Source organism: Martes martes (genome assembly GCF_963455335.1).
Source record: "Martes martes genome assembly, chromosome: 16".
In the NCBI taxonomy this organism is placed as follows: domain Eukaryota; kingdom Metazoa; phylum Chordata; class Mammalia; order Carnivora; family Mustelidae; genus Martes; species Martes martes.
In genome coordinates, this window is record NC_137904.1 from 40591224 (window position 1) to 40612823 (window position 21600).

General features: G+C 55.1%; 1 protein-coding gene across 9 annotated transcripts; it reads left to right on the forward strand.

Annotated features, from left to right (window-relative positions):
- The first annotated feature begins 14357 nt into the window (after positions 1-14357).
- Positions 14358-21528, forward strand: PHOSPHO1 (phosphoethanolamine/phosphocholine phosphatase 1). 9 transcript variants are annotated; one of them, XM_080827478.1, is made up of 4 exons: positions 14358-14595; positions 15694-15922; positions 18010-18122; positions 19730-21528. In XM_080827478.1, the coding sequence occupies exon 4, from the start codon at positions 19737-19739 to the stop codon at positions 20613-20615; it is 879 nt and encodes a 292-aa protein (XP_080683604.1). In that variant the 5' UTR covers positions 14358-14595; positions 15694-15922; positions 18010-18122; positions 19730-19736; the 3' UTR covers positions 20616-21528. The 9 variants fall into 9 exon arrangements, with proteins under 9 accessions (XP_080683604.1, XP_080683605.1, XP_080683602.1 ...); XM_080827479.1 differs by having other exon boundaries at positions 14374-14703; positions 15698-15922; positions 17992-18122; XM_080827476.1 differs by having other exon boundaries at positions 14374-14595; positions 19857-21520.
- The last annotated feature ends 72 nt before the right edge of the window (positions 21529-21600 follow it).

Genomic DNA, 21600 nt, shown 5'->3' on the forward strand with positions numbered 1-21600 from the left:
CTGAATCACAATTATACTTACCTGCCCAGCTCCTGTGCCCATAGGAGTACACAATAAAGGTTATTAAATAAGCCTAAAGGCATACCTTTGCCCGTCCCTCTCTCCTAACAAATTCCTAATAATGACCAAAGCAACAGGAGAAAATAAGTGGGGTTATCAACCCTTTCCAAGTCTCTCTGCATCTGCTTTGATAAGGAGCTGCTGGCCACCTCCCCAGGCTGATAGGGTGGCAGAAGACTTAGATGATCTTAACGACGCCCTGATAAGGGGATCGGGAGCCCAGCTGGAATGGAAAAGGCGGAGTCTAAGCTGTCAGGTGTTGGTGGCCAGGTGCTGTGGCTGTGGCACCGCCCCTCTGCCTGGCAGGGGGCAGCGGGGAGTCTTCTCAGGCGGGTGCATCTGGGGCGCAGGGGCGGAGACACACTGGAGGAGCAAGACCAGGGTTTTGCCTTGGAGGGATTGACATTGGAGGGCGGGAACAGCCCAGCCTGCAGATTAGCACCAAGCCTGGAGGCAGTTGTCATAAAGTGTCTGTCTCTGGAGCTGGGCTGGCGGGGCCGCCCATGCAGGTGTACTTGCTCGTGGGCTTGTGTGTTCTGCTGCTTTGACACCTCTGCCATCATTGGCAGCTCCTTGCACGGAAACATGCGCCACCCCTCTCGCCCACCTTTTGCTTTGCCTGAGGGAGAGGTTGGTTGGGTGACTCCTCCACCCCTTCTCTCAAGATCCCTGGGTCACTCTGTCCTCCCAGAGGCCTCGGGAACAAGTTTGCTGGCTTTTGCAGTGGTTCAGCTCCAGTCTGCAGTGGTGTCAGTTTCTTAACTTGTTCTTGAACCATGCTTTCAGCGTTTTAAATTTGTTTTTCAAATACACTCACATTTATTTATCCATGTATGTGGTGCAACTACACAGACACATGGTACAAAATTCGAGAATACAGTGGGAGTAAGTCTTCCTGCCTGCCCCGACTTCAAGCCTCCCAGCTCCCCGCCCCAGAGCTGACCGCCCTTACTGGTTCCTTACATATCCTTCCAGAAATCATTCCCTGGTAGGAGTTTTTTTAAAAAGCAGTGTTTGTCAAGACCTGGTGTGCAGAGTCAGAATCACCAAAGTAGCTGCTCCCCAGTCACAATCATTATAGTCAGAAAATACTGCTTTGAGGGACGGGACAGCTACCATCCTGTGGTTGGAGAAATATTTCCATATGTGCCTCCTATTTCGAGATGAGGAGGCTGAGGCCAGACCAGGTCAGATAATGCCAGCTCTGGAGCCAAGGTTTCTTTCCTTCTTTCTTTCTTTTTTTAAAGATCATATTTATTTATTTGTGAGAGAGAGCACAAGTCAGGGAAGCTGCAGGCAGAGGGAGAAGCCGTGGTGCAGGGCTCGATCCCAGGACCCTGGGATCATGACCTGAGCCAAAGGCAAACGCTTTACCAACTGAGCCACCCAGGTGCCTCCAGAAACAAGGTTTCTTTTCTTTTCTTTTTTTAAGATTTTATTCATTTATTTGACAGAGAGAGAGAGAGAAATCACAAGTAGGCAGAGAGGCAGGCAGAGAGAGAGGGGGAAGCAGGCTCCCCGCTGAGCAGGGAGCCCTACCCAGGGCTCGATCCCAGGACCCTGAGATCATGACCTGAGCCAAAGGCAGAGGCTTAACCCACTGAGCCACCCAGGCGCCCCAGAAACAAGGTTTTTATCACTTTCAGCTATATCGATGTTTTGCAGAGTGTGTGCACACGCGTGTTGTGTGTGTGTGTGTAGCTGTGTGTGTATCCGTCCTTAGAAGGAAATCCTCTTTTTAAATGAAACCATCCCTGGAAACACACATGTAAAATAAATAAAAGCAAGTTCCTCCCCATGTCAGAATGGGAATGGGGCAGAGGGAACTCACTGAGCCTCCCCTGCCTTACAGTAGCTCCTGGGACACCTCCTTGGGACTCAGGGGTTGAAAGACCACAGTCTCATCTTGTGGGACATCCTAGAGGTGACAGGATTTTAGTATGCAGATGGTCAAGTCCAGAGTCGGGGAAAGAAATCAGAAATTCCAGCTCAGCTCTCCTAATGTGAGCCCTGGGATTCCCTTCCCTCCACCCCATGCTTGATAACCTCCAGCCCTCCTCACATCCCTCAAGCCCATGGGAGGGTTGGTGTGCACAGAAGGCTGCTTGGAGCCCATGTGTCCCCAGGAAGAGAGCTGGCCCGTTTTGAGCATCCACATCTGAATCAATTCAAGCGTATTTACGGAGACCTGTGTGGTGCCCAGGGCAATAAACTCCAAGCAGTTGAAAATGAGTCGAGTCCCGCCCACTGGGGCTCTCAGTCTAGCTGGAGAGAGAAGACACGGAAGAAGTGATAAGGATGTTAGGCAGGGCTGTGCTGGGGGAAGGGTAAAGGCAGGTGGGCAGGCAGGTGAGTCTTCTTTGGATGAGGGGGAGTGGGAAAGGACAGGGCAGTGTGGAGAGGCAGAAGGTAGGCCGGGACTGGGCAGGAACTCAGGAAACACTGCCTTCCAGGGGGGAAGCTCAGCCACGCTCCCTGGAGATGTGAGATGAGGTCAGAGTCGAAGAAACAGCAAATCGGGACCTGAACCCTTAATCCAGCTTAATTAAACTAACTGACTTGAGGGACTTGAGTTAGAATTTAGGAAAATCTGGGCGCCTGGGTGGCTCAGTCAGTTGAGCGTCTGCCTTTGGCTCAGGTCATGATCTCTGAGTCCTGGGATCGAGCCCCATGTTGGGCTCCCTGCTCAGTGGGGAGCCTGCTTCTCCCTCTCCCTCTGCCTGCCACTCCCCGCTGGTTGTGCTCTCTCTCTGTCAAATAAATAAATAAATAAATTTTTTTAAGATTTTTTTATTCATCCATTTGACAGAGAAGATCACAAGAAGGCAGAGAGGCAGGCAGAGGGAGACAGGGAAGCAGGCTCCCTACTCAGCAGAGAGCCCGATGTGGGGCTTGATCCCAGGACCCCGAGATCATGACCCGAGCCGAAGGCAGAGGCTTTAACCTACTGAGCCACCCGGGAGCCCCAAATAAATAAAATCTTAAAAAAAAAAAAAGAATTTAGGAAAATCTTCACAGCACTCAACTTCCATCCTTCAAACCTGCTTCTCCCTGGAGAATACCTCTATCCTTCCAGCCACTGCCCCCACTCAACCCCTGGCCTCCTGCTGCTTATTTCCTCTGCTGGAAGGCTCTTCCCCAGCTGTCTGCACCCGCTGGATCCCTCCTGGGCCCCACACCTCATCAGTGAGGCTTCCAACTGCCCTTGATTAAGGATCACCCCTCCCTCCCTCTCAGTACCCTTCCCGATCTCTCTATCCCCTGTAACACACATCGCCTTCTGGAACTCGGTATATGTACTTGTTGGTTGCCTCTCCCATTAGATGTGAGCTCCATGAGGGCAAAACTGTGCCCCTGGAGCATAGAATAGTTCCAGATACATAGTAGGTATGCAATAAACATTCACACAGGAACGAGTAAGTGCAGGAGGGATTCCGTCTTGGTTATTCTCCATGGAATGCTCCCTAGGATAGACCCAGTGCTCATGCTGGCCAGGAGTTGTGATTTTGTGGACAGTGGTAGCAGCCAGCCACATCTGGTGCAATTTCACCAAGCCACAAGCAGTCCTAACAGCTTGATCATAACCCTCACCAGGACAGCGGCCAAGTAGATGTTGAAGCTCCCAGGCCCTGGGAGGCAGGGGGAGGGGAAGACCTGACCTTGGAAAGGGACTGCCCAGGGCTAGGGATGAGCTATCGGCAGGTGGAAGGTGTGGTTCCCCACTCCCTGCTTGGTGCTTGCGAGAAAGAGAGAGGAGGCAGTCAGGCCTGAGGGGAGCGTTGGTGAGGATGCCAGACAGGTGTCACCTCCTTTTCCAGGACTCAGTCCCCTTAACCTGCCCTTGGCTCCGCAGATGATTCAGCAAGTTCTAGTCTCTGAGGTTCCTTGCGGCACTTCCTCTGGGGCAGACCAGAGGATCTTGCACGACATTAAGTAACCCACGGGGCAGGGCAGGAGGCTCAGAAAGCCAGCAGTAGTAGCCTGGGGACAAGTGTCATCCAGCCCAAACCTGTATCTCTGTATGGAGACCCCCCAGCCCAGGAAACAGCTGGTGGTGTGGGAACTTGGGGGTTGGGGGGGAGGGGATAGTCCTCAGCGTCAGCACCTTGGGTATAGCAGTAGAGGAATACAGTTTCAAGGCACCAAATCTTCACCAGTAAATACATAAATAAATAATACTAAATTTTTTTAAATGCAGGTGTGCCTTGCTTTAAGCCACAACCTATAGGAAAACTGAATATCTACCAAAGATAAACAAAGGAGCGATTCCTCATTTTACTTTAATTTTTTTTTAAGTTTTTATCTATATGATCTCTACACCCAAGGTAGGGCTTGAACTAATGCCCTTGAGACCAAGAGTCATGCTCTACCAACTGAGCTAACCAGGCAGGCATCACTGAATCCTCATTTTAAAGGAGGATGTTCCAGGGGGCACCGGGGTGGCTCAGTGCATTAAGCATCCAACTCTTGATTTCAGTTCAGGGCATAATCTCAGGGTCATGAGATCAAGCCCTGCATTGGGCTCCACGCTCACTGCGGTGTCTGCTTGAGATTTTCTCTCTTCCTCTCCTTCTGCCCCTCCCCCCCCAATAAATAAATAAAATCTTTTTAAAAATTAAGTAAAGGGGGTGGCTCAGTGGGTTAAAGACTCTGCCTTCGGCTCAGGTCATGATCCCAGAGTCCTGGGATCAAGCCCCACATCGGGTTCTCTGCTCAGCAGGGAGCCTGGGTGGCTCAGTGGTTTAAAGACCCTGCCTTCGGCTCAGGTCATGATCCCAGAGTTCTGGGATTGAGCCCCACATCGGGTTCTCTGCTCAGCGGGGAGCCTGCTTCCCCCCCCACACCCTGCCTACTGTGATCTCTGTCAAATAAATAATAAAATAAAATCTTTAAAAAAATTTAAAAATTAAGTAAAGGGGGAGCACCTGGGTGGCTCAGTAGTTTAGCATCTGCCTTCAGCTCAGGTCATGATCCCGGGGTCCTGGGATCGAGTGCCGCATCAGGCTCCCTGCTCAGTGGGGAGCCTGCTTCTCCCTCTCTTATTCCCACTGTTTGTGTTCCCCTCTCTCGCTGTCTCCCTCTGTGTCAAACAAATAAATAAAAGCTTTTAAAAATTAAAACAAAATAAAATAAAAAATTAAGCAAAGGAAGATGTTGTGAGCTCCCCTAGTGAACTGAAAATCATTGCCTTTGTAAGTACTGGGCTTTCACATCCTAATCACTTGAAATGTGGCACCTTCCAGTTTACAATCTGCCTTCAAAAATACAAATACTTTCACATATAGATATTCTCATTAGCTTCGCTGAGGACCCTCTGAGTTACCTACAATGATCCCCATTTTACAGATAAAGAAACGGAGGCGGTGGGTAGGTCATATACTTCAGCCAGGCCTTCCAACCTGCAGCTCTCCCCAGCACACCATGCTGTCCCCATGTGATCCCTACAGCTCTGGAGGCTGGTCCAGAGCAAGAAGCTATGATCTGTGAGAAAGAGGAGAAAACTGAGCCCAGGAGACAAAGGTTTCGAACAGCCTCCCTGACTCAGCCCGAGCTTTGAAGTCAGACAAACCTGGGCTTGCATCTTAAGTTTATCACTCACTAGCCCTAGTTGGCCCATACTTGACCTCAATGGGCCTCAGTGTCCTCATCTATAAAGTGGGTCTCATAATACCCACGGCACGGGGAGCCATGAGGGAGACCTGATGTACGCTGCCGCTCAGAGCACTGCCTAACCCAGCTGCTGTGATGATGCCTGACATTCTTGTTATTTTTTTTTAAGATTTTATTTATTTATTTGTCAGAGAGAGAGACAGAGAGCTCAAGCAGAGGGAGAAGCAGGCTCTCCACAGAGCAAGGAGCCCGAGGCGGGGCTCGATCCCAGGACCCTGAGATCATGACCTAAACTGAAGGCGGATGCTTAACAGACTGAGCCACCCAGGCGTCCCCTTCCTAGTTCTTTTTACAGGGTCTCTCGCTCACTTCTGCGAAATGTCCCCTCTTCCAGGGGCAGGCAAGACCCCCTCCCTTAGCCCAGCCTTGCCCTCCGCTCATGACCCTCACCCCTCCCGGAAGGTCACCCCGGGTGGGTTCTCTCCCAAACCCCAGGAGCCTCCCTGCCACCAGCCCTGGGGCCACCCCACCTCTGCCTGCGGCGGGGCCCGGAGCCCGGTCAGGCCTGGCTGGCCGCCAGTGCTTCCCTGGTACGATGCCCCGCCACTCCCTCTGGGCCCTTCTATTCCGGGAGCTGTAATTTACACAGCCTTCCCCGCCCCAGTTGCTATCTGTGGCAGCAGTCCCCGTCCCCGTGGGCTCTGCCCACCCCCTCCTAGACCGCCTTTTCATAAACAGCTCCCAGGCTGCCCTGTTATCTTGGGTTCCATGGCTCTGGGGAGGAGGCCCTGCCACCCAGAAGATACAAATAACCCCTCAATCCGGGGGGCAGCCGGCCCAGTGTGGACAGTGGAGGAATGGAACCCTCACCCACAAGAGCCCAATATAGCAGCCCTCAGAACCTGACCCTGAAGTCTGCTGAGGTGCGGTAGGGATGCCGAAGAGAGAAGAGCCTGCCATTATCCCCAGAGCACTCTGAGAACTGGGCTGGCCTGGTCTGTGCTCTCCCCCAAGGCCCCTGCTTGGCCACAGGGCCACGAGAAGGAGGAGGAGCAGTCAGTAACAGCAAGGAAAGTGATCTCTCTAAAACACAGATGTGATTGTGTCCGTCCCAAGCTCCAAGCCTTCCGTGGTTCCCCACGGCCCTTAAGGATGAAGCTCACGAGGGGCACCTGGGTGGCTCAGTGGGTTAGGCCTCTGCCTTTGGCTCAGGTCATGATATCAGGGTCCTGGGATCGAGCCCCACATTGGGCTCTCTGCTCGGCGGGGAGCCTGCTTCCCCCCTCTCTCTCTGCCTGCCTCTCTGCCTACTTGTGATCTCTCTGTGTTAAATAAATAAAATATTAAAAAAAAAAAAAGGATGAAGCTCACGAGACCCTCCACCTTCTGCTCTTTCTACCACCTCTCTCGCCTCAGGACCTTTGCATAAGCTCTCTCTCTGCCTGGATATAGTTTTCTTCTTCCTCTAACTCCTACTCATGCTGCAGGTCTTGGCTTAGAAGTCACTTCTTGGGGCACCTGGGTGGCTCCCTTGGCTAAGCGTTTGCCTTTGACTCAGGTCATGATCCCGGGGTCCTGGGATGGAGCCCCACGTCGGGCTCCCTGCTCAGTGGGGAGTCTGCTGCTCCCTCTCCCTCTGCCTCTGCCCCTATCCCCACCTGTGCTCTCTGTTTCTTTCTGTCTCTTATAAATACATAAAATCTTAAAAAAAGAAGAAGAAGTTGTTGTCATTTTCATGGAACCTTCCCCTGACATCAACAAACCTATACACTCCTCTCTCATCCTCCCCTTGAACTGCGATGGGTGTCCCTCCCATGTTTACCAGAATCACCAGCACCCCCGCTGATGCACCTGTCTGTCTCCCCAGGAGACTAGAAGCATCCCAGGGCAGGAACTCTGTCTTGCTTACATTGTTTCTCCAGCACCAAGCCCAGTACTGACATAGAGTAGGTTTAAGAAAAATTTGTTGAAAGAATGCACAAATGAATAAATGAACAGTTTCTCTGCCCCTCGGGGGATGAGTGGGTCCTTTGGAGAGCTATTTGCTACTTGTGCCCTTCATTCTCCCAGAAATCCCCATCTTCAGCTCCTGTGTTTGTGTCCTCTACCTATCACTTCAGGCTCACTGCCCTGATCTCTGGAAAATACGGTTGCTATGGCCATGGGCCTGCTTGGGAAGCCCTGAGAGGCTCTGAGGACACACTGTAGGACAAGGCAGGCATCCCTGAGTTGAGGGGGAGGAGGGCACAGAAAGAGGCAGCCCTCAGGTCTTACCGAGCAATACATCTGTTACCAAGAGGCAAGGCGGGTGTGCGTGTCAAATCGGCAGCTTTGGGCACTTCTGCTAGGACACAGAGACACCCTTCATATCTTGCTTGCTCCAAACAAGTAAATGGCAAAGAATAACCTACGATTACAGCAACAGGATGGAGCTGGAAGATTCTACTAGTTAGCCCCATACATTATTGGAGGACTTCTGAAATTGGAGTATTTCTGTGTCCCAACTGCATTTCCTCCATCACTTCTCTCGTCCTGCAGTCTCACTTGGATTTGCCCCAGATCACCTGCCCTGACTGAAGGCTGGGAAGATCTGTCGCTGCAGTTACTTCCACCTTCTGAGAACATGAGACCCAGTCCTAGGAATACAGTCACAGAGCCAAGGTCAAGGGCCCAAGCCTTTAAGGGAGAGAACCAGAGAGCAGTGGGGGCCCAGCATGCCACTTCCCCACTCCTGGAGGCCATGGGATGAGATGGTCAAAGACAGGCCTGGTGAAGACAATCAATCTAGTAGCCAAACAGACAAAGTCTGTGCGCTGGGTAGGTGACATGATCTAGATGTGCTTCCACCCCAGGGCCTTTGCACGTGCGGCCTGAAGTTCTTTCCCCTCAGATTTCTACAAGGCTCACTCCCTCAGGTCTTTGCTTAACTGGCTTGTCAGTCAGACTTTCCCTAGCCACCCTTTTTAAAGCAAAGCTCCCTCCCCCGCTCCCCCCACCATTTCCCTACTTTATTTGTCTCCATAGCACTTCCTGCTATCTGACATACTGGGTTCTTTCCCTCTCCCCCCACTCCCTTCCTTCCTTCCTTCCTTCCACTGGCTGCCTCCTTTAATAGAATGTGAGAACCATGGCAATTGTGTTTACAGATGTATCTCTGGTTCTCTCTTGCTGTGTAACAGATGACCCTAAAAATTCAGCAGCTTCAAACTAGTGTGTATTATCTCCACAGTGTCTGGGAGCCAAGAGTCCTGTCAAGATTATTGTCATCTCAGAGCCGGCCCCGGGCTCGGGGGCTGCACCCAGACTCACTTGTGTGGTTGTTGATGGGCCTCAGGTCTGCCGTGGCTGCTGGCTCGAGGCTTGAGCTCCTTGCCTTGTGAGCTTCCCCCGCAGGGACAGGGCTGTCCACAGCAGGGCAGCTGATGGGAAGCAAGAGAGTGAGAGAGCACTCCTGTGTCTTAACCAAGCACAGTCTGTCATAACCCACACTGAAAGAGCCCTGCCCCACGCCATGGGCCACGCACACGCACCCTGGCACAGTATTGGGGTGGGGGGCTGCCGGAGGGTGTGGACACTAGGATGGGGGCCTCATCAGAGCCATTTTGGAAGCCGGCTACCAAGCCCCCACACAACCCCAGCATATAGAAGATGCTCAAGAAATTGTAGAAAGAGAAAGAAAGAACGGAAGGAAGGAAGGAAGGAAGGAAGGGAGGGAGGGAGGAGGAATGACTCCGGCAGAACGCGTCTAGGCTTCGTTCCCAAAAGGGGCTAGTAGGAGCCCCATCCCAAAGGATCTTAAACACACTGAGCTCTCCTCAACCCCCATCCCACATCCACGTCTGCCTCTTCCAGGCCTTGGGCAGGTTCCTCCACTCAGAGGCCTCTTGTGGGGATTTAAAAAGACTAGGAGGATGTTAACCAGCTAGAACTTAAATACAAATTTTTTTTAAAAGGGGGGGCAAGGAGGGAGGCATCACAGAGTCTGACACACTCAAGCCCTCAGCAAATGTCACCCCTGTGGGCGGTGTTGTGTGTTACTCATATTGGAGGGAAAGAACCAAAACCAAAGTAGCTTCCTGGAGTCAGGAGTTGTAGAGCTGGGGATGTTGAGTACGTGTGTGCATGCGTGTGCGTGCGTGCGTGCGCGTGTGCGCATGCGTGTGTGTTTCAGTGGGGTTCTCTCCCCAAAGCCATGCTGAGAGCCACTGTCCCAGGTCGGCGGGGCCAGTGGATGACTCATGTGGTCCAGACACCAGGTTCATCTCTTGGGGGCCAGAGATGGTCACGTGCTGGGGCCTCAGTCACCAGAACGGGCAGGACAGGTTGATGAGCCTGCGGGCTGCTGTCCATTTATACTGAGTTAGCCTGTATGACACCAGTGGTTCTTAAACATTTCGCAGAGAGGGGAGGGAAGGATAAGTGGTGTCAGAGAACCTTTTGAAAGTTGACATGAAAAATGCACATTTATATGTAAACACAAAAAAGTATCTCCAGCAAGCTCAGGCCGTTCACAGGTGGACCACTGTTCCAGAACGCTCGACTGGGGCCCCCGCGGAGGCAAGACCGGAGCCTGCGTCTCCTGAAGAAATGAATGCATGTGTGCCTACATGGATGGACGAATAAAAAAGAACAAAAGCCCCAGGCTCTTGGCAGCTTTGCTGGTGGGCAGTGCATCTTCTCCCCACTGGTGCAACACAACGGCCTCAGAAAAACTGGCTGGTTTCGAAAGACCTGCATTCAAGCGTTGCCTTAGCCACCTTGCACTTGTCCCCTGACCTCTCTCTGCTTCACCTTCCTCACCAGGAAAATAATGTGAATTATGGACAGTGTTTTGTAAATCACAAAGCCTACTGAACATACCAGGGATTCTCGCTTTGGTTGGACTCTTATTCTAAGGGTGCATTTTCTCCAGCTCCCAACAGCACAGACCTGCCTGGGGGATGGGAAGGTTCCTCCTTGGGGCAGGTTGCTCAGGGGGAAGCTGACCTGCCAGCCCTTCCTTCGTTAGCATATCTCCAGTCAGATGGCCCAGGTTAAGCGGGGTAGCTTGTATGAAGTCATTCCCAGCCTAAGGCCACCCCCCACCTAAGTAGCTGAGACTGAGTCTTATAATCATTCAGGCAACAAATGTTTTTGAGCAGCTACTCCAGACCAGGGCCTGTGCCAGGTGCCGGGGACATCATGGGAGCAAACCTGCTCTGGTCCCCATCATCGTGGAGCTGATAGTCTGAGGGAAAAAGATTTTAATCAATCATCCAGGAAGAGCCCAGGGTGCTGTGGAGGTGTGTAGTAGGGGAGGGAGGGTGCCTGGACAGGACAAGTTTCCTTTTAGAAGTGGCAGATGAGCTGAGCCCTGAACTCAGTGGGATGGATGCAGTGGGAAGTACGCTGGAAAGAGGCCATGGTGAGTGCAAAGGGCCTGTGGTAGCACATTTGAAAGTCTGAAAGAAGTCTATTACACAGTGAGTGGGAGAGGGATGCAAGAAGTAACCAGGGACAGTCACGAGGCAGGCAGAGACCAAATTCACCTTGTCCTCTTTAATGGGACATTTGCAAAAAAACGGAGGAAATGGCATGACAGATTTCAAGTCTCGGGAAGCCGTTACATAGAAGGAGGGTGCCTTAGAAGCCAAAGGAGAGGAACTATCCCAGCAAGTGGGATTTGAGTCTGACTATAACGGGGCCCTCCTGGTGGCTCTGGCACTGAGCCCACCTGCACAGGTCGCCAGGTTACTGAAGGCCCTCAGCCTCCTCCAGACAGAGAAGTGCAGGCCTCCACAGTGGAGCTGATGACTGCCACTTGCTACATAGCGGCCTTGGGCAAGGCACTTTCTTAATGTCCCTAAGCTTCTGCTTTCTTACATGTAAAAAGGAGAATACTAAAATCCACTGGCCAAGGCTGCTGTGGGGATGATTTTTCCGGCACTGAAGTCCTCCCTCCCTCCCCAAGATGTCGAGTTGGGAGGAACCAGACCATGCACCCCTTCCTTTCGGCTACTCCCCCTCCCCCCACCAGGCCTGTCAGAGAGCCAGAGTCCCCCATCCTGATTCCTGGCCTCCCAGGCTCTATTGCCAAAACCTTAGGAGAGAGTCACACCCTCTTTGTCAAGGCCAACTGGAGAGTCCCATCCCTGGCCAACCTGAATCGGCTTCCCCTGACACTCCTGTCTCTGTCACCTCAGATGACCCCCTGTCCCCGAGAGCTCTGGGCCAGACTGACAGACAGAGTTCTCAGGTGAACCCTGCAGGAAAGGGAGGAAGCTCTGAAGCTGATGCTGGGCAGAGCCTCACCCTGCTGGGCACGGGGATGGGGTGAGGTGGGAAGTAGGATTCCCCTTCCCTTTCTGTCCGCCTCTTTAGACACACAGCTGATCATTCCGACTTGTCCCACTGCCCAGCTGTGCTCATTGGCACAATGAGAGGTGCGGGTTTAAGAGAGACAGGATTGCATCCAGAAACCTTGAGTGTAGAGGGAACAGGGAGTTTCTAGATTTATTCCACAGATGCACCTTGTGGAGAGCTCCTGGGGCTCTGATACCCCCAGGGCTGGAAGGCAGAGGTGGCCAGTAAGGACTGTCTTTGGCCACAACAGAAAGTTACCCGCCCGCCGCACCCTCAGCCCCCGTGGTGATTTTGGAATCAGCTGAAAGGATGTTAATCTAATCATCAGGGTCAGAATCTGAATCTAGTGCCTCCTTGGGGGCATGGGACTCTGGGCAAGTCACTTGATCTCTCTGAGCCTCAGTTTCCCTGCTGGAAAAGGGGGATAATCCTGGAGCGACCAGTTAGTGAGAAGATGAAATGAGGAGACACAAACGGAGTGCTAGGCCCAGTCCAACACAGCAGAAGATGTGTTTCATTCAATAACAAACATCCAAGGCCCACTGTGTGCGGCAGGACACTAATGCATAAGGCAAGCGTGGTCTCTGCCCTCCTGTTGGTGACAGGAGAGAAGGAGTGGCAGACGCTGAAGAAGGGGACCCGTGTGGGGTAAAGGTTAAGGCAACCAGGCTGGGGGACACCTGGGTGTCATGATCATGTCTCAGGTCATGGTCTCAGGGTCCTGGGATCGAGTCCCTCATCGGGCTCCCTGCTCAGTGGGGAGCCTGCTTCTCCCTCTGGCTACCACTATCCCCTGCTTGTGCAGGTGCTCTATCTCTGACAAATTAAAAAAAAAAAAAAAAAAAAAAAGGCAACCAGGCTGGAAGCCTAGCTCTACCATTCACCTGCTGGATGACCCTGGCCAAGCTCACCTACCTCTTCGTGCCTTGATTTCCCATCAGCAAAAGGAGCCATGTACCAGCTCACAGGTGAGGATTCCATGAGCTGACCCACGGAAATATACCAACAGCATTTCCCATGTGCTCTGGTGGCACACGGGGGATGGGTATAATCAAAGGAGCTTCAAGACCTTGACAGAAGCCGGGCTCCCCCAGCAAGTGAGGCAGGTGTGTTCCTGAGGAGGGAAGTCCCTGAAAAACATGAGGGGTGCTGCAGAGCCAGAAGAAAGGGTGGGCAGCGTTGACAGGGACATGAGCCGCAAGCCAGTGAAGGAGCTGGGGCGCTGGAAGTTAAGGTCAAGGGTTTTTAAGCAGCTCCAAGGCCTTCGTTCTCCTTTGTACATGCAGAAACGCAGCACACCCTTGTCCTGTCCACATTAGTGCCAAGCACAGGGTAATTCCTTATGGACCCTTGTTCCATTGCTGGTTTCCAGCGCCACCGGCTGCCAGATCTCACAGGACCTTCCCACCCGCCGGCTCTCCTGGAGGAGTGGAGCAGGGGGAGATTCAGACCCAGGCCTGGGGGGCCTGCGCTCTGCACCCACACAGCTCCTTTTTAACCCCGAGGGCCAGGCGCGCCTATGTTTGAACTCAGGCAAATAATTTCTCGGGTTGTGAATATTCAACGGCAAGTGTAGCAACCTCGTACAGTGCCCTGTTCATAGTGTGTTCCCAGTATATATAAGTTTCGGGTCCCTGCTGTAGAAACAGAAGCTTCTCAACCATCCGGCTGCAGGGCGGACGTAGCTGGGGGGGGGGGGAGGGTGGGCAGGGACTGGGTTGGGGGGAAGGGGGGACGCAGGGGAGTGTGGCTAGGCACGGACTCTTACGAAGCAGGAGAGAAAGTGGGTTTTTTATTTACAACACCACTTGCAAAGGGCAAACAGTTCGGTCCTTAAATCAGTGTTTACGGGGTGGGATGTGGAAGGGCCCCTTCCCTGGCGATCCCCTGTAACCCGTAAGCGAGGAAGGGTCCCAAGAGGCGAGGTGCCGCGACTCCGCGCGGAGGGCCGAGCCAGGCGTACGTGGGGGGAGGCACTGCTTTCCCTGGGCTGGGTCCAACGGTGCCTACCGCTTGGCTTAGGAGCGAAGAAGGGAATGGGGGCTGGCGGTAGGAGTGCATTTCTGCAAATTTCAGGGCTCGGCGCCCTGAAGGCACAGCCCTGATACTTCTGGGTGTGTGGGCGGGGACTCACGCAGAGCCCCGCAGCCGCTCCAGCGAGGTTGCCCCCCATCCACGCTCCTCCCGAGGGATGTGCTCCATCTCCCCTCTCCTCCCCTCTCTCCCTCCGCGCAACCCCACCTTCGCTCGCGCTCGGGTAGCCTGCGGGGCGGCCTGGAGGCGTGTCCCGCAGGCGGCCCGCCCCTTTGATGTGAGCCGGCACCGCTGTGATTGGACAGTCGCTTGTGACGTGAGGGGACTGCGGTGGGCCCGGGTGCTGCGGCAGCCGCAGCGCCGGCCGCGGCTCGGGCTCCGGCTCCCGGGCATTTAAAGGGGACGCGGCGGCGGCCCGGGGGGATGGGGGGCAGGTGGAGGGGACGGCCCAGACGCACATCATCCACGGCCCCTCGGACCTGGAGGGACTCGTGAGCCGGAGCCCAGAAATCCGGGGGTGGATAAGACACCGCGTCCCCTCCAATTCCCGTAAGCACCCCTTGCCCCATCCTGCGCCCAAATACCTCAGCTAGCCCCTCTCCTCACTTTACACTCCAAACTAAGCCGGGACAGACCTCTGCCGCCGCCGCTCCCCACGTGAGTCCTGGGCTCCCCGAGGTAGGGAGGGCTGGGGTCCCAGTGTGGGGTGGGGGCTGTGTGGAGTTTGAGGGCGCTCCTTCACGTGTGTCAGTGGGGGAGTCCCTGGAGCGGAGGAATGAGCCTTCCTCCTTTCTCCTACCCCAGGAACGAGGTGCCGGGATATCCCTCTGTCCGACTCAGGCAAAGCGTAGGAATCTGTGCCCCCTTGCTCCCCGCCACCCACCAGTCCCCGGGCTTCCCGAGCTGCGCACCCCCCCCCCACTGCCCCGCATTGGAGCGAAGCACCCGCCAGCTGGGGGTGTGCCAGGATGCCTGCTTTCCAGCCACCTCTAAAAATATCTCTCCCCCCAATCCACCGGCAGCTGCCACCTCCCTGTCCACGGAGGATCCCCTTCCAGCTTGTCCACCCAGGCAGGGCGGCCCAGAGGGGACTCCTGGTCCCAGCTTCTTCATTGACACCAGGACTCCAGGTCCTCAGGGCCAGCTTAATCACAGCCCAAGGGGGTCTCCAGGACAAGAGGGGGAGCTCTGGCTGCAACTCCACCAAGGGGCACCAAGGACTTCTAAGTTCTAATCCTGCAACTGATGTTCTGTGACCTCCGGGGATGTTAGCTTGACCTCTCTGGGCCTCCACTTTTCCTATTTGCTGCTGGTGGTGGTTAGAAGGAAGAGACCATGGTGAAGCTGGGAATACAGTCTTGGAGATGGAGATGGAGAAAACTTCAGTTTAGTTGTGGGATCCAGTTCCTCGTGATTGATAGAGAAGATCTGGTCTTGGGCAGGGGCTTGTAACTATGGTATCTGCAGGGCCCTCCCTCTCCACCTCCATCCCTACCCTCCACATTTCCTGGGGAAAATTGTCCCCGAACTGTCCAGTGGGCTCCCCATCCCCTCATGGGGGTGGGGGAGGAGGGGAGGACTTTCAAACTGTTTTTCCCTCCCCCAACCGCATTCCCACAAATGTCATCTAAAGCATTTTTGTCAAAGGCAGGAGGAAACAAGGAGGAATCCAGTGATCTGACGTGGCATCAGGGAGGCAAGCACCGCTTTTAAGTGGGACTAGAATATGGACTCCCTGCCGCCCCAGAGAAACTCCTCTCTCCTCTCTCTGCTCTAGCCATCTAGAGAAGCTCAGAGATCCTGTCCCCCTTTTCTCTGAGGGACTCTTTTTGGTGACCACAAAAGAATTTGGTCACTTAGGACAAAGCTGCCAGAGGTGAGTAAACTTACTGAATGTCATGAGTCCCAGATGCCAGTGGGGCCTGGGGAGCCACTGATTACTCTGGGGTAAGGGCGGGGTGGCAGCACAGCCTTCTCTTTCTGGGGGAAGAAACTCAGGATGCCAGGCTTTCTGCTCTGGGGCCTAAAAGAAACAAGGGCAACTCACTAAAAAACAAATGTTGAGCCGATTTCCCTCAATAGTATTATTAGATGGAAAAAAAACTAACTATGTCTTTTGCTCTAATGATTGAGAAGTTTGGGATATGATTTAAAGTCAGTAGACGATTCCACCAAATTTTTGGAAAAGAAAAGAAAAAAAGAAACAAGGGCAAAACCAGGAGGCCCTTTTCTGTGGGATGAAAGTTGGTCTCTGGGTGGCTGCTTGAAGAGCGTGTGTATCTTTCTGTCTTTTTTTTTTTTTTTAAGATTTTATTTATTTGACAGACAGAGATCACAAGTAAGCAGCGAAACAGGCAGAGAGAGAGAAGGAAGCAGGCTCCCTGCCTAGCAGAGAGCCTGATGCGGGGCTCGATCCTAGGACCCTGGGATCATGACCTGAGCCAAAGGCAGAGGCTTAACCCACTGAGCCACCCAGGCACCCGAGCCTGTGTATCTTTCTATCTCCCACTCCCTTTTCCTGGAGCCCTGCTCTAGTCTGTGTGTGCCGAGGGGCTGCTTGCTTTTATCACAGAAGTGGCGTCCCCTGGCCTTTCCCCTCAAATTCGCTGGGCCTAGGAACAGACAGGGACTATCAGGCGGGATCCTGGAGGTTTGGAACTCCCTCCAGATAGGGCCTGGGAAGAGCCTTCCCATCCTCCAAAACATGCCATTCCAGTGTCCCCATGCTTTCTCACCCATCGTCTCCTTGACCTCTCCCCTAGCCCCCACCTTTTTCTGTCCCCTCTCCCCATTCAGCTTTGGCTGCCTTTCCCAATTCCTGGATGAAAAGTTCTTCCAGGAAGAGCCTGAGACCCACTTCCATCCATATCAAAAGGGCTCAACACACCTCTGGTTAGGGTGTGGTAGCTCCAAGGTGACAGAGGCCCGCCCTCTCACCTGTGCCCTGTTCCTGAGAGGTCCCAATCTCTATCTCCTGGACCCACAGCTGCTCCCTGAGGGTCTGGGATGGTCTGGGAAGAGTGTCACCTTGACAAAGTCAGGGGTTTCCAGTGTCATCTGCTATGACCACCAGGGGGCAGCAACCAGCCAGGACTTTGCTCGGTTCCCCATCTAGTCTCCCGGTTCTCAGTATCTTTCCAGGTCTGTCCCAGATGCTTCTAGTCTCTGATTCAACCCCAAGGTGAGGGGCAGGGATGGGGCCCTGGGAGCTGTAGGTGGTGTCCTCTGTAGCTGAGTGGGTGAAACCCCCACGAAGGCAATCCCTGTCCCCAAAGCCGCACAGCAAAGCCCCGCAGAAACTTCAAACTGACTTCTGGCCGATTGTTGGTCTCTGAAAGCACCAGGGATGCCAGTCCCAGATCATCTGGGATGCTCAGGGGTCCCGGCCCCCAGCTGTGGTACAGTAAGCCCGCCATTTGCCCTTTTCCCTTTAAGGGCAGAGAGCATCCAAGGCTGTGGCCAGGTGCTCATGAACCAGGTTTCCCCGGGGACACCGCACAGCCTCCTTAACCTCTCTGGGCCCTTCTCATCTGCTGAATTCATGTGACTTCGATGAGCAGTGGGAGAACATGTGTGCTGGTGACATGTAAACTCTGACACAGGAAAGGGGCCAGGATCATACTGGAGAGAAAAAGCACTGGTCTCAGACCCTAAGTTCCGGTTTTGAGATCTGTCTTTGCCACTTACCGTTGAGTAAGTCGGCTGACCTCACTGGGTCTCCAGTTACTATCACCTATAAACTCTCGAATGACACAGGGGATTGGTAGGGGGATACCTTGCAAGGTATTTTTGCCCTCTGTGAGGTTTTGCCCTCTGTGAGCCAGGTGCTTATCTGAGGGGTTTTTACTGAGCCCCTGGGAGTGGCTCCTGGGGCTCAGCTGAGGAGACAGAATCAGGTGGGCATTAGTGATGGACACCAGGCTAGCTGCTGGCACCCTCCAACAGACCTCGTGTGGTTGTCAGGAGCTCTGGACGACGGCTGGAGGCCAACAGAGTCTTCTGCAGGTGGTGCCCAGGGTGATGCAGTGACAATGAGCGGGTGTTTTCCAGTCACTGGTCTCCGATGCCTGTCTAGGGTAAGTGGGTACCTCCAGGGGTCTCTGAGGCTAAGGCCTCAACCCCCTTCCCATCATGGGGTGGAAGGAGCCCTCTCCAGCCCCTTTTAGACCTACCCTCATCTCTACCGGGCCTCCACTAATCTCTGGAAGCTTCCATCCCAGGTGTGGGGTCCTGATGCTTTTACAACCTCAACTCCAGGGATCCTGAGCAGCTGAGACTCCCAGATGGATGTCCATGAGACTAGAGCGTGACTCTTAGGAATGAGCTTGAAGGGACAGTGCTATTAGGGAGGCAGAGAGCTAGGTCCACACCCCAGCTCTGACATTGGGAACTTGGACTTCATTTCACAAGCTGGGCCAGGCCACAAACCTCCACAGGAGTATCCGAGAGTGAGTTAGGAAGAAGCCAGGAGGAGGAGTGGTTCCGTCTGGACTGACTGAGGTGGGAGGCCAGGAGGGTGAAAGGCAGTGTGGTGGGTATTCTGGAACGGTCCGTGATTGGCTCTCTGCCCCTCTGCCAAGCAAAAGGGGCCTCCACTCGCTTGTCTTTGTGCCTCGCACTTGCACTCTTGGCCTCCATCCTCTCCCACGTCCTCTGTAGATGGGACTGTGGCCCGAGGTCTCTGCTTCCTGGAGCCCTGCATCCCCACTGTGCTGTCTCCAGGCTCCCCTGGCATGACCTTCTCCTAGCCTTCTCTTTCCCTGCCCTGTGCCCACTCTTTGCTCCCTCCCGCTCTGCCTTTTCAGCCACGCTGCTCTCTCTCCTCTCCCTCACCTGTCTCCCAGGTATGTCGCGGCCTGGCTCGGGAAGCTTCTATCTCCCCAAGTCCCACTGCTTCTGCTGCCCGCTTCCTTCGGACTCTGGCAGAAACCCCACCCGCTGACGTGTTCCTCCCAGGGAACTGGCAAGTGATTAGTGATGAGCTGTCCTCACAGGGCCCTAAAACTCCCTGGAGAAGCCGTGTCCCATCCTGGGACCCTTTGCCCAGTGCCATCTGGCTGGAAGCAGCTCCCAGAGAGCCTTCCTGGGTCAAACCAGCAATCTGGTTATTCCAAGAGCTAAAACCCGGTTCTCTGGCCAGTGCAGAGGTCCAGACGTGTAACTCTCCAGGCCCAGCCCTTAGCCACGATCCAGGCCTGAGGACCTGGCATTCATACCAATGAGTGTTCCTTGGGGCCTGGCTCCTTATTGTCCATAGTCCTATCAGCTGGGCATGGCCCAAAAAGGGAATGAGGAGGCTGCTTGATCTGGGTGAATGCCTGGTTTCCCTTGCCTACATATATTAGGGGAGAAGGGGGTGGAGAGGGCTCCAAACCAGAATGGGGGTCACTGGAAGGCTCCAGAATGGCCTTGTCCAGAAACCTCCCTAAAGGGGTGACCCCTTGGAAGCTGCTCCTCCCCTCTGTTAAGCTGACCCCGTTAAGCCCCAGTGGCCCCACAGGAGAGTAGCAGAAATAGGTGCCAAGGAAGCCCTTCTGGGTTCAGGAGGAGGGCGGTCTTCCGGGGATAAACCCCAGCACAGTTCACTGAGAGGTGCCAACATGGGGGTGGGCAGGGAAAGCTGGGGCGGGGGCTGCGGCGTGGGGTCCTCTGCCTACCTTAACCTGCCTTGGGTCCTCCTCAGGTCTTGGATGTGCCAGCGCCTCTGGCCGTGGCCCGCTAACCAGCCTCTCCCGGGCCGGCTCGCGCCGCGCCCCCTCTCGCTTGCTCCCTCCTCCTCCTCCTCCTGCTCCTCTCCCCCCTGCTCCCAGGACGGCGGGATGGCCGCGCAGGGCGCGCCGCGCTTCCTCCTGACCTTCGACTTCGACGAGACCATCGTGGACGAAAACAGCGACGACTCCATCGTGCGCGCCGCGCCGGGCCAGCGGCTGCCCGACAGCCTGCGGGCCACCTACCGCGAGGGCTTCTACAACGAGTACATGCAGCGCGTCTTCCAGTACCTGGGCGAGCAGGGCGTGCGGCCGCGGGACCTGCGCGCCATCTACGAGGCCATCCCCCTGTCGCCAGGCATGAGCGACCTGCTGCAGTTTGTGGCCAAGCAAGGCTCCTGCTTCGAGGTGATCCTCATCTCGGATGCCAACACCTTCGGCGTGGAGAGCGCGCTGCGCGCCGCGGGCCACCATGGCCTGTTCCGCCGCATCCTCAGCAACCCGTCGGGGCCCGACGCGCGGGGGCTGCTGGCGCTGCGGCCCTTCCACACGCACAGCTGCGCGCGCTGCCCCGCCAACATGTGCAAGCACAAGGTGCTCAGCGACTACCTGCGCGAGCGGGCCCACGACGGCGTGCACTTCGAGCGCCTTTTCTACGTGGGCGACGGCGCCAACGACTTCTGCCCCATGGGGCTGCTGGCGGGCGGCGACGTGGCCTTCCCGCGCCGCGGCTACCCCATGCACCGCCTTATCCAGGAGGCGCAGAAGGCCGAGCCCAGCTCCTTCCGCGCCGGCGTGGTGCCCTGGGAAACGGCCACCGACGTGCGCCTCCATCTGCAACAGGTGCTGAAGACTTGCTGAGGACCGCGGCCTGCAGGGGGCGCCCGGGCGGGGTGGGGGTGGGGGACAGCGGGAAAGACAAACCTAGTTTTATTACTCCCTTTCCCTCGCTCTCGCTTCGGTATGTCCCTCCGGGAATTCCGGGAATCTCGGGCTCGTCCACGTGGGGGCTGGGAAAGGGAGTTCGGAGCCGTCCCTGTCTATGCAGTTAACTCCGCTCGGCTGCCTCTCTCCCCCACCCACCCCCGTCCCCGTTTCACTGCAACGTTTAATTCTGGAGTCCGGCCCCACCGAGGTGGTTGGTGCGCATCCCTGGGAAGGCAGCGGTGTTTCCAAGATCCTTGTCCTCGGAACTGAGAGGAAGCGGTTCCCACTGCTTTCACTGCTCCTCTGAGCTGCGGAACCTTCCCAACTCCCTTTCTTCTGTTAAGGGAACTCGCCACCCCAAAGCCTCCCCGTCGCGCCGGAATCCCAGCGGAGAGAGATGAAGCTCTGCACCCACGACCTCAGGCCTAGATCTTGCTTCACCTAGCGCGTCTCCACACGACACCCTTTTTCTTCTGGCCTCCCTCCCCGCGCCCAACCCCCTTCTCCCACCCCCACCAGCATCCCCAAAGGAGGGGGGGGAAAAGCCAGAGGGAACAGTCGCCTCCTGGTGGTGGAACGAGGTAGCACACTGTCCGGCTCGGGTCCGCCCAGCCTGGGACCTCGCAGCGCGCGACGGTGTCTCCCCTCACCCCAGCCTCTTCTATGCAGCAAGAGACCAGGGACTTTACCAAAGTCGCCCCCCCCGCCCGGGCTGGGCCCTCTGCGTCTCCGTCCTCCCGTATGGAACAGAAAGCCATGATGTTTTAAAGCCGAGCCAGCGAAAGCCAAGCCCCTCCTCCCTCTTTGGTGTTCTAGAGCTATAAAGAAGGTGAAGGGGGAAGAGCTGACTGAGATCTCTCGCGCCGCCGCTGTCTGAAGGGTGAGGGTGAGGCGATCCCTGGCCTGAGAGAGCCCCACA

Bases quoted from the DNA above. Each gene is read 5' to 3' on its own strand.
- PHOSPHO1 (XM_080827478.1), top strand. From the start codon at position 19,737: ATGTGCCAGCGCCTCTGGCCGTGGCCCGCTAACCAGCCTCTCCCGGGC.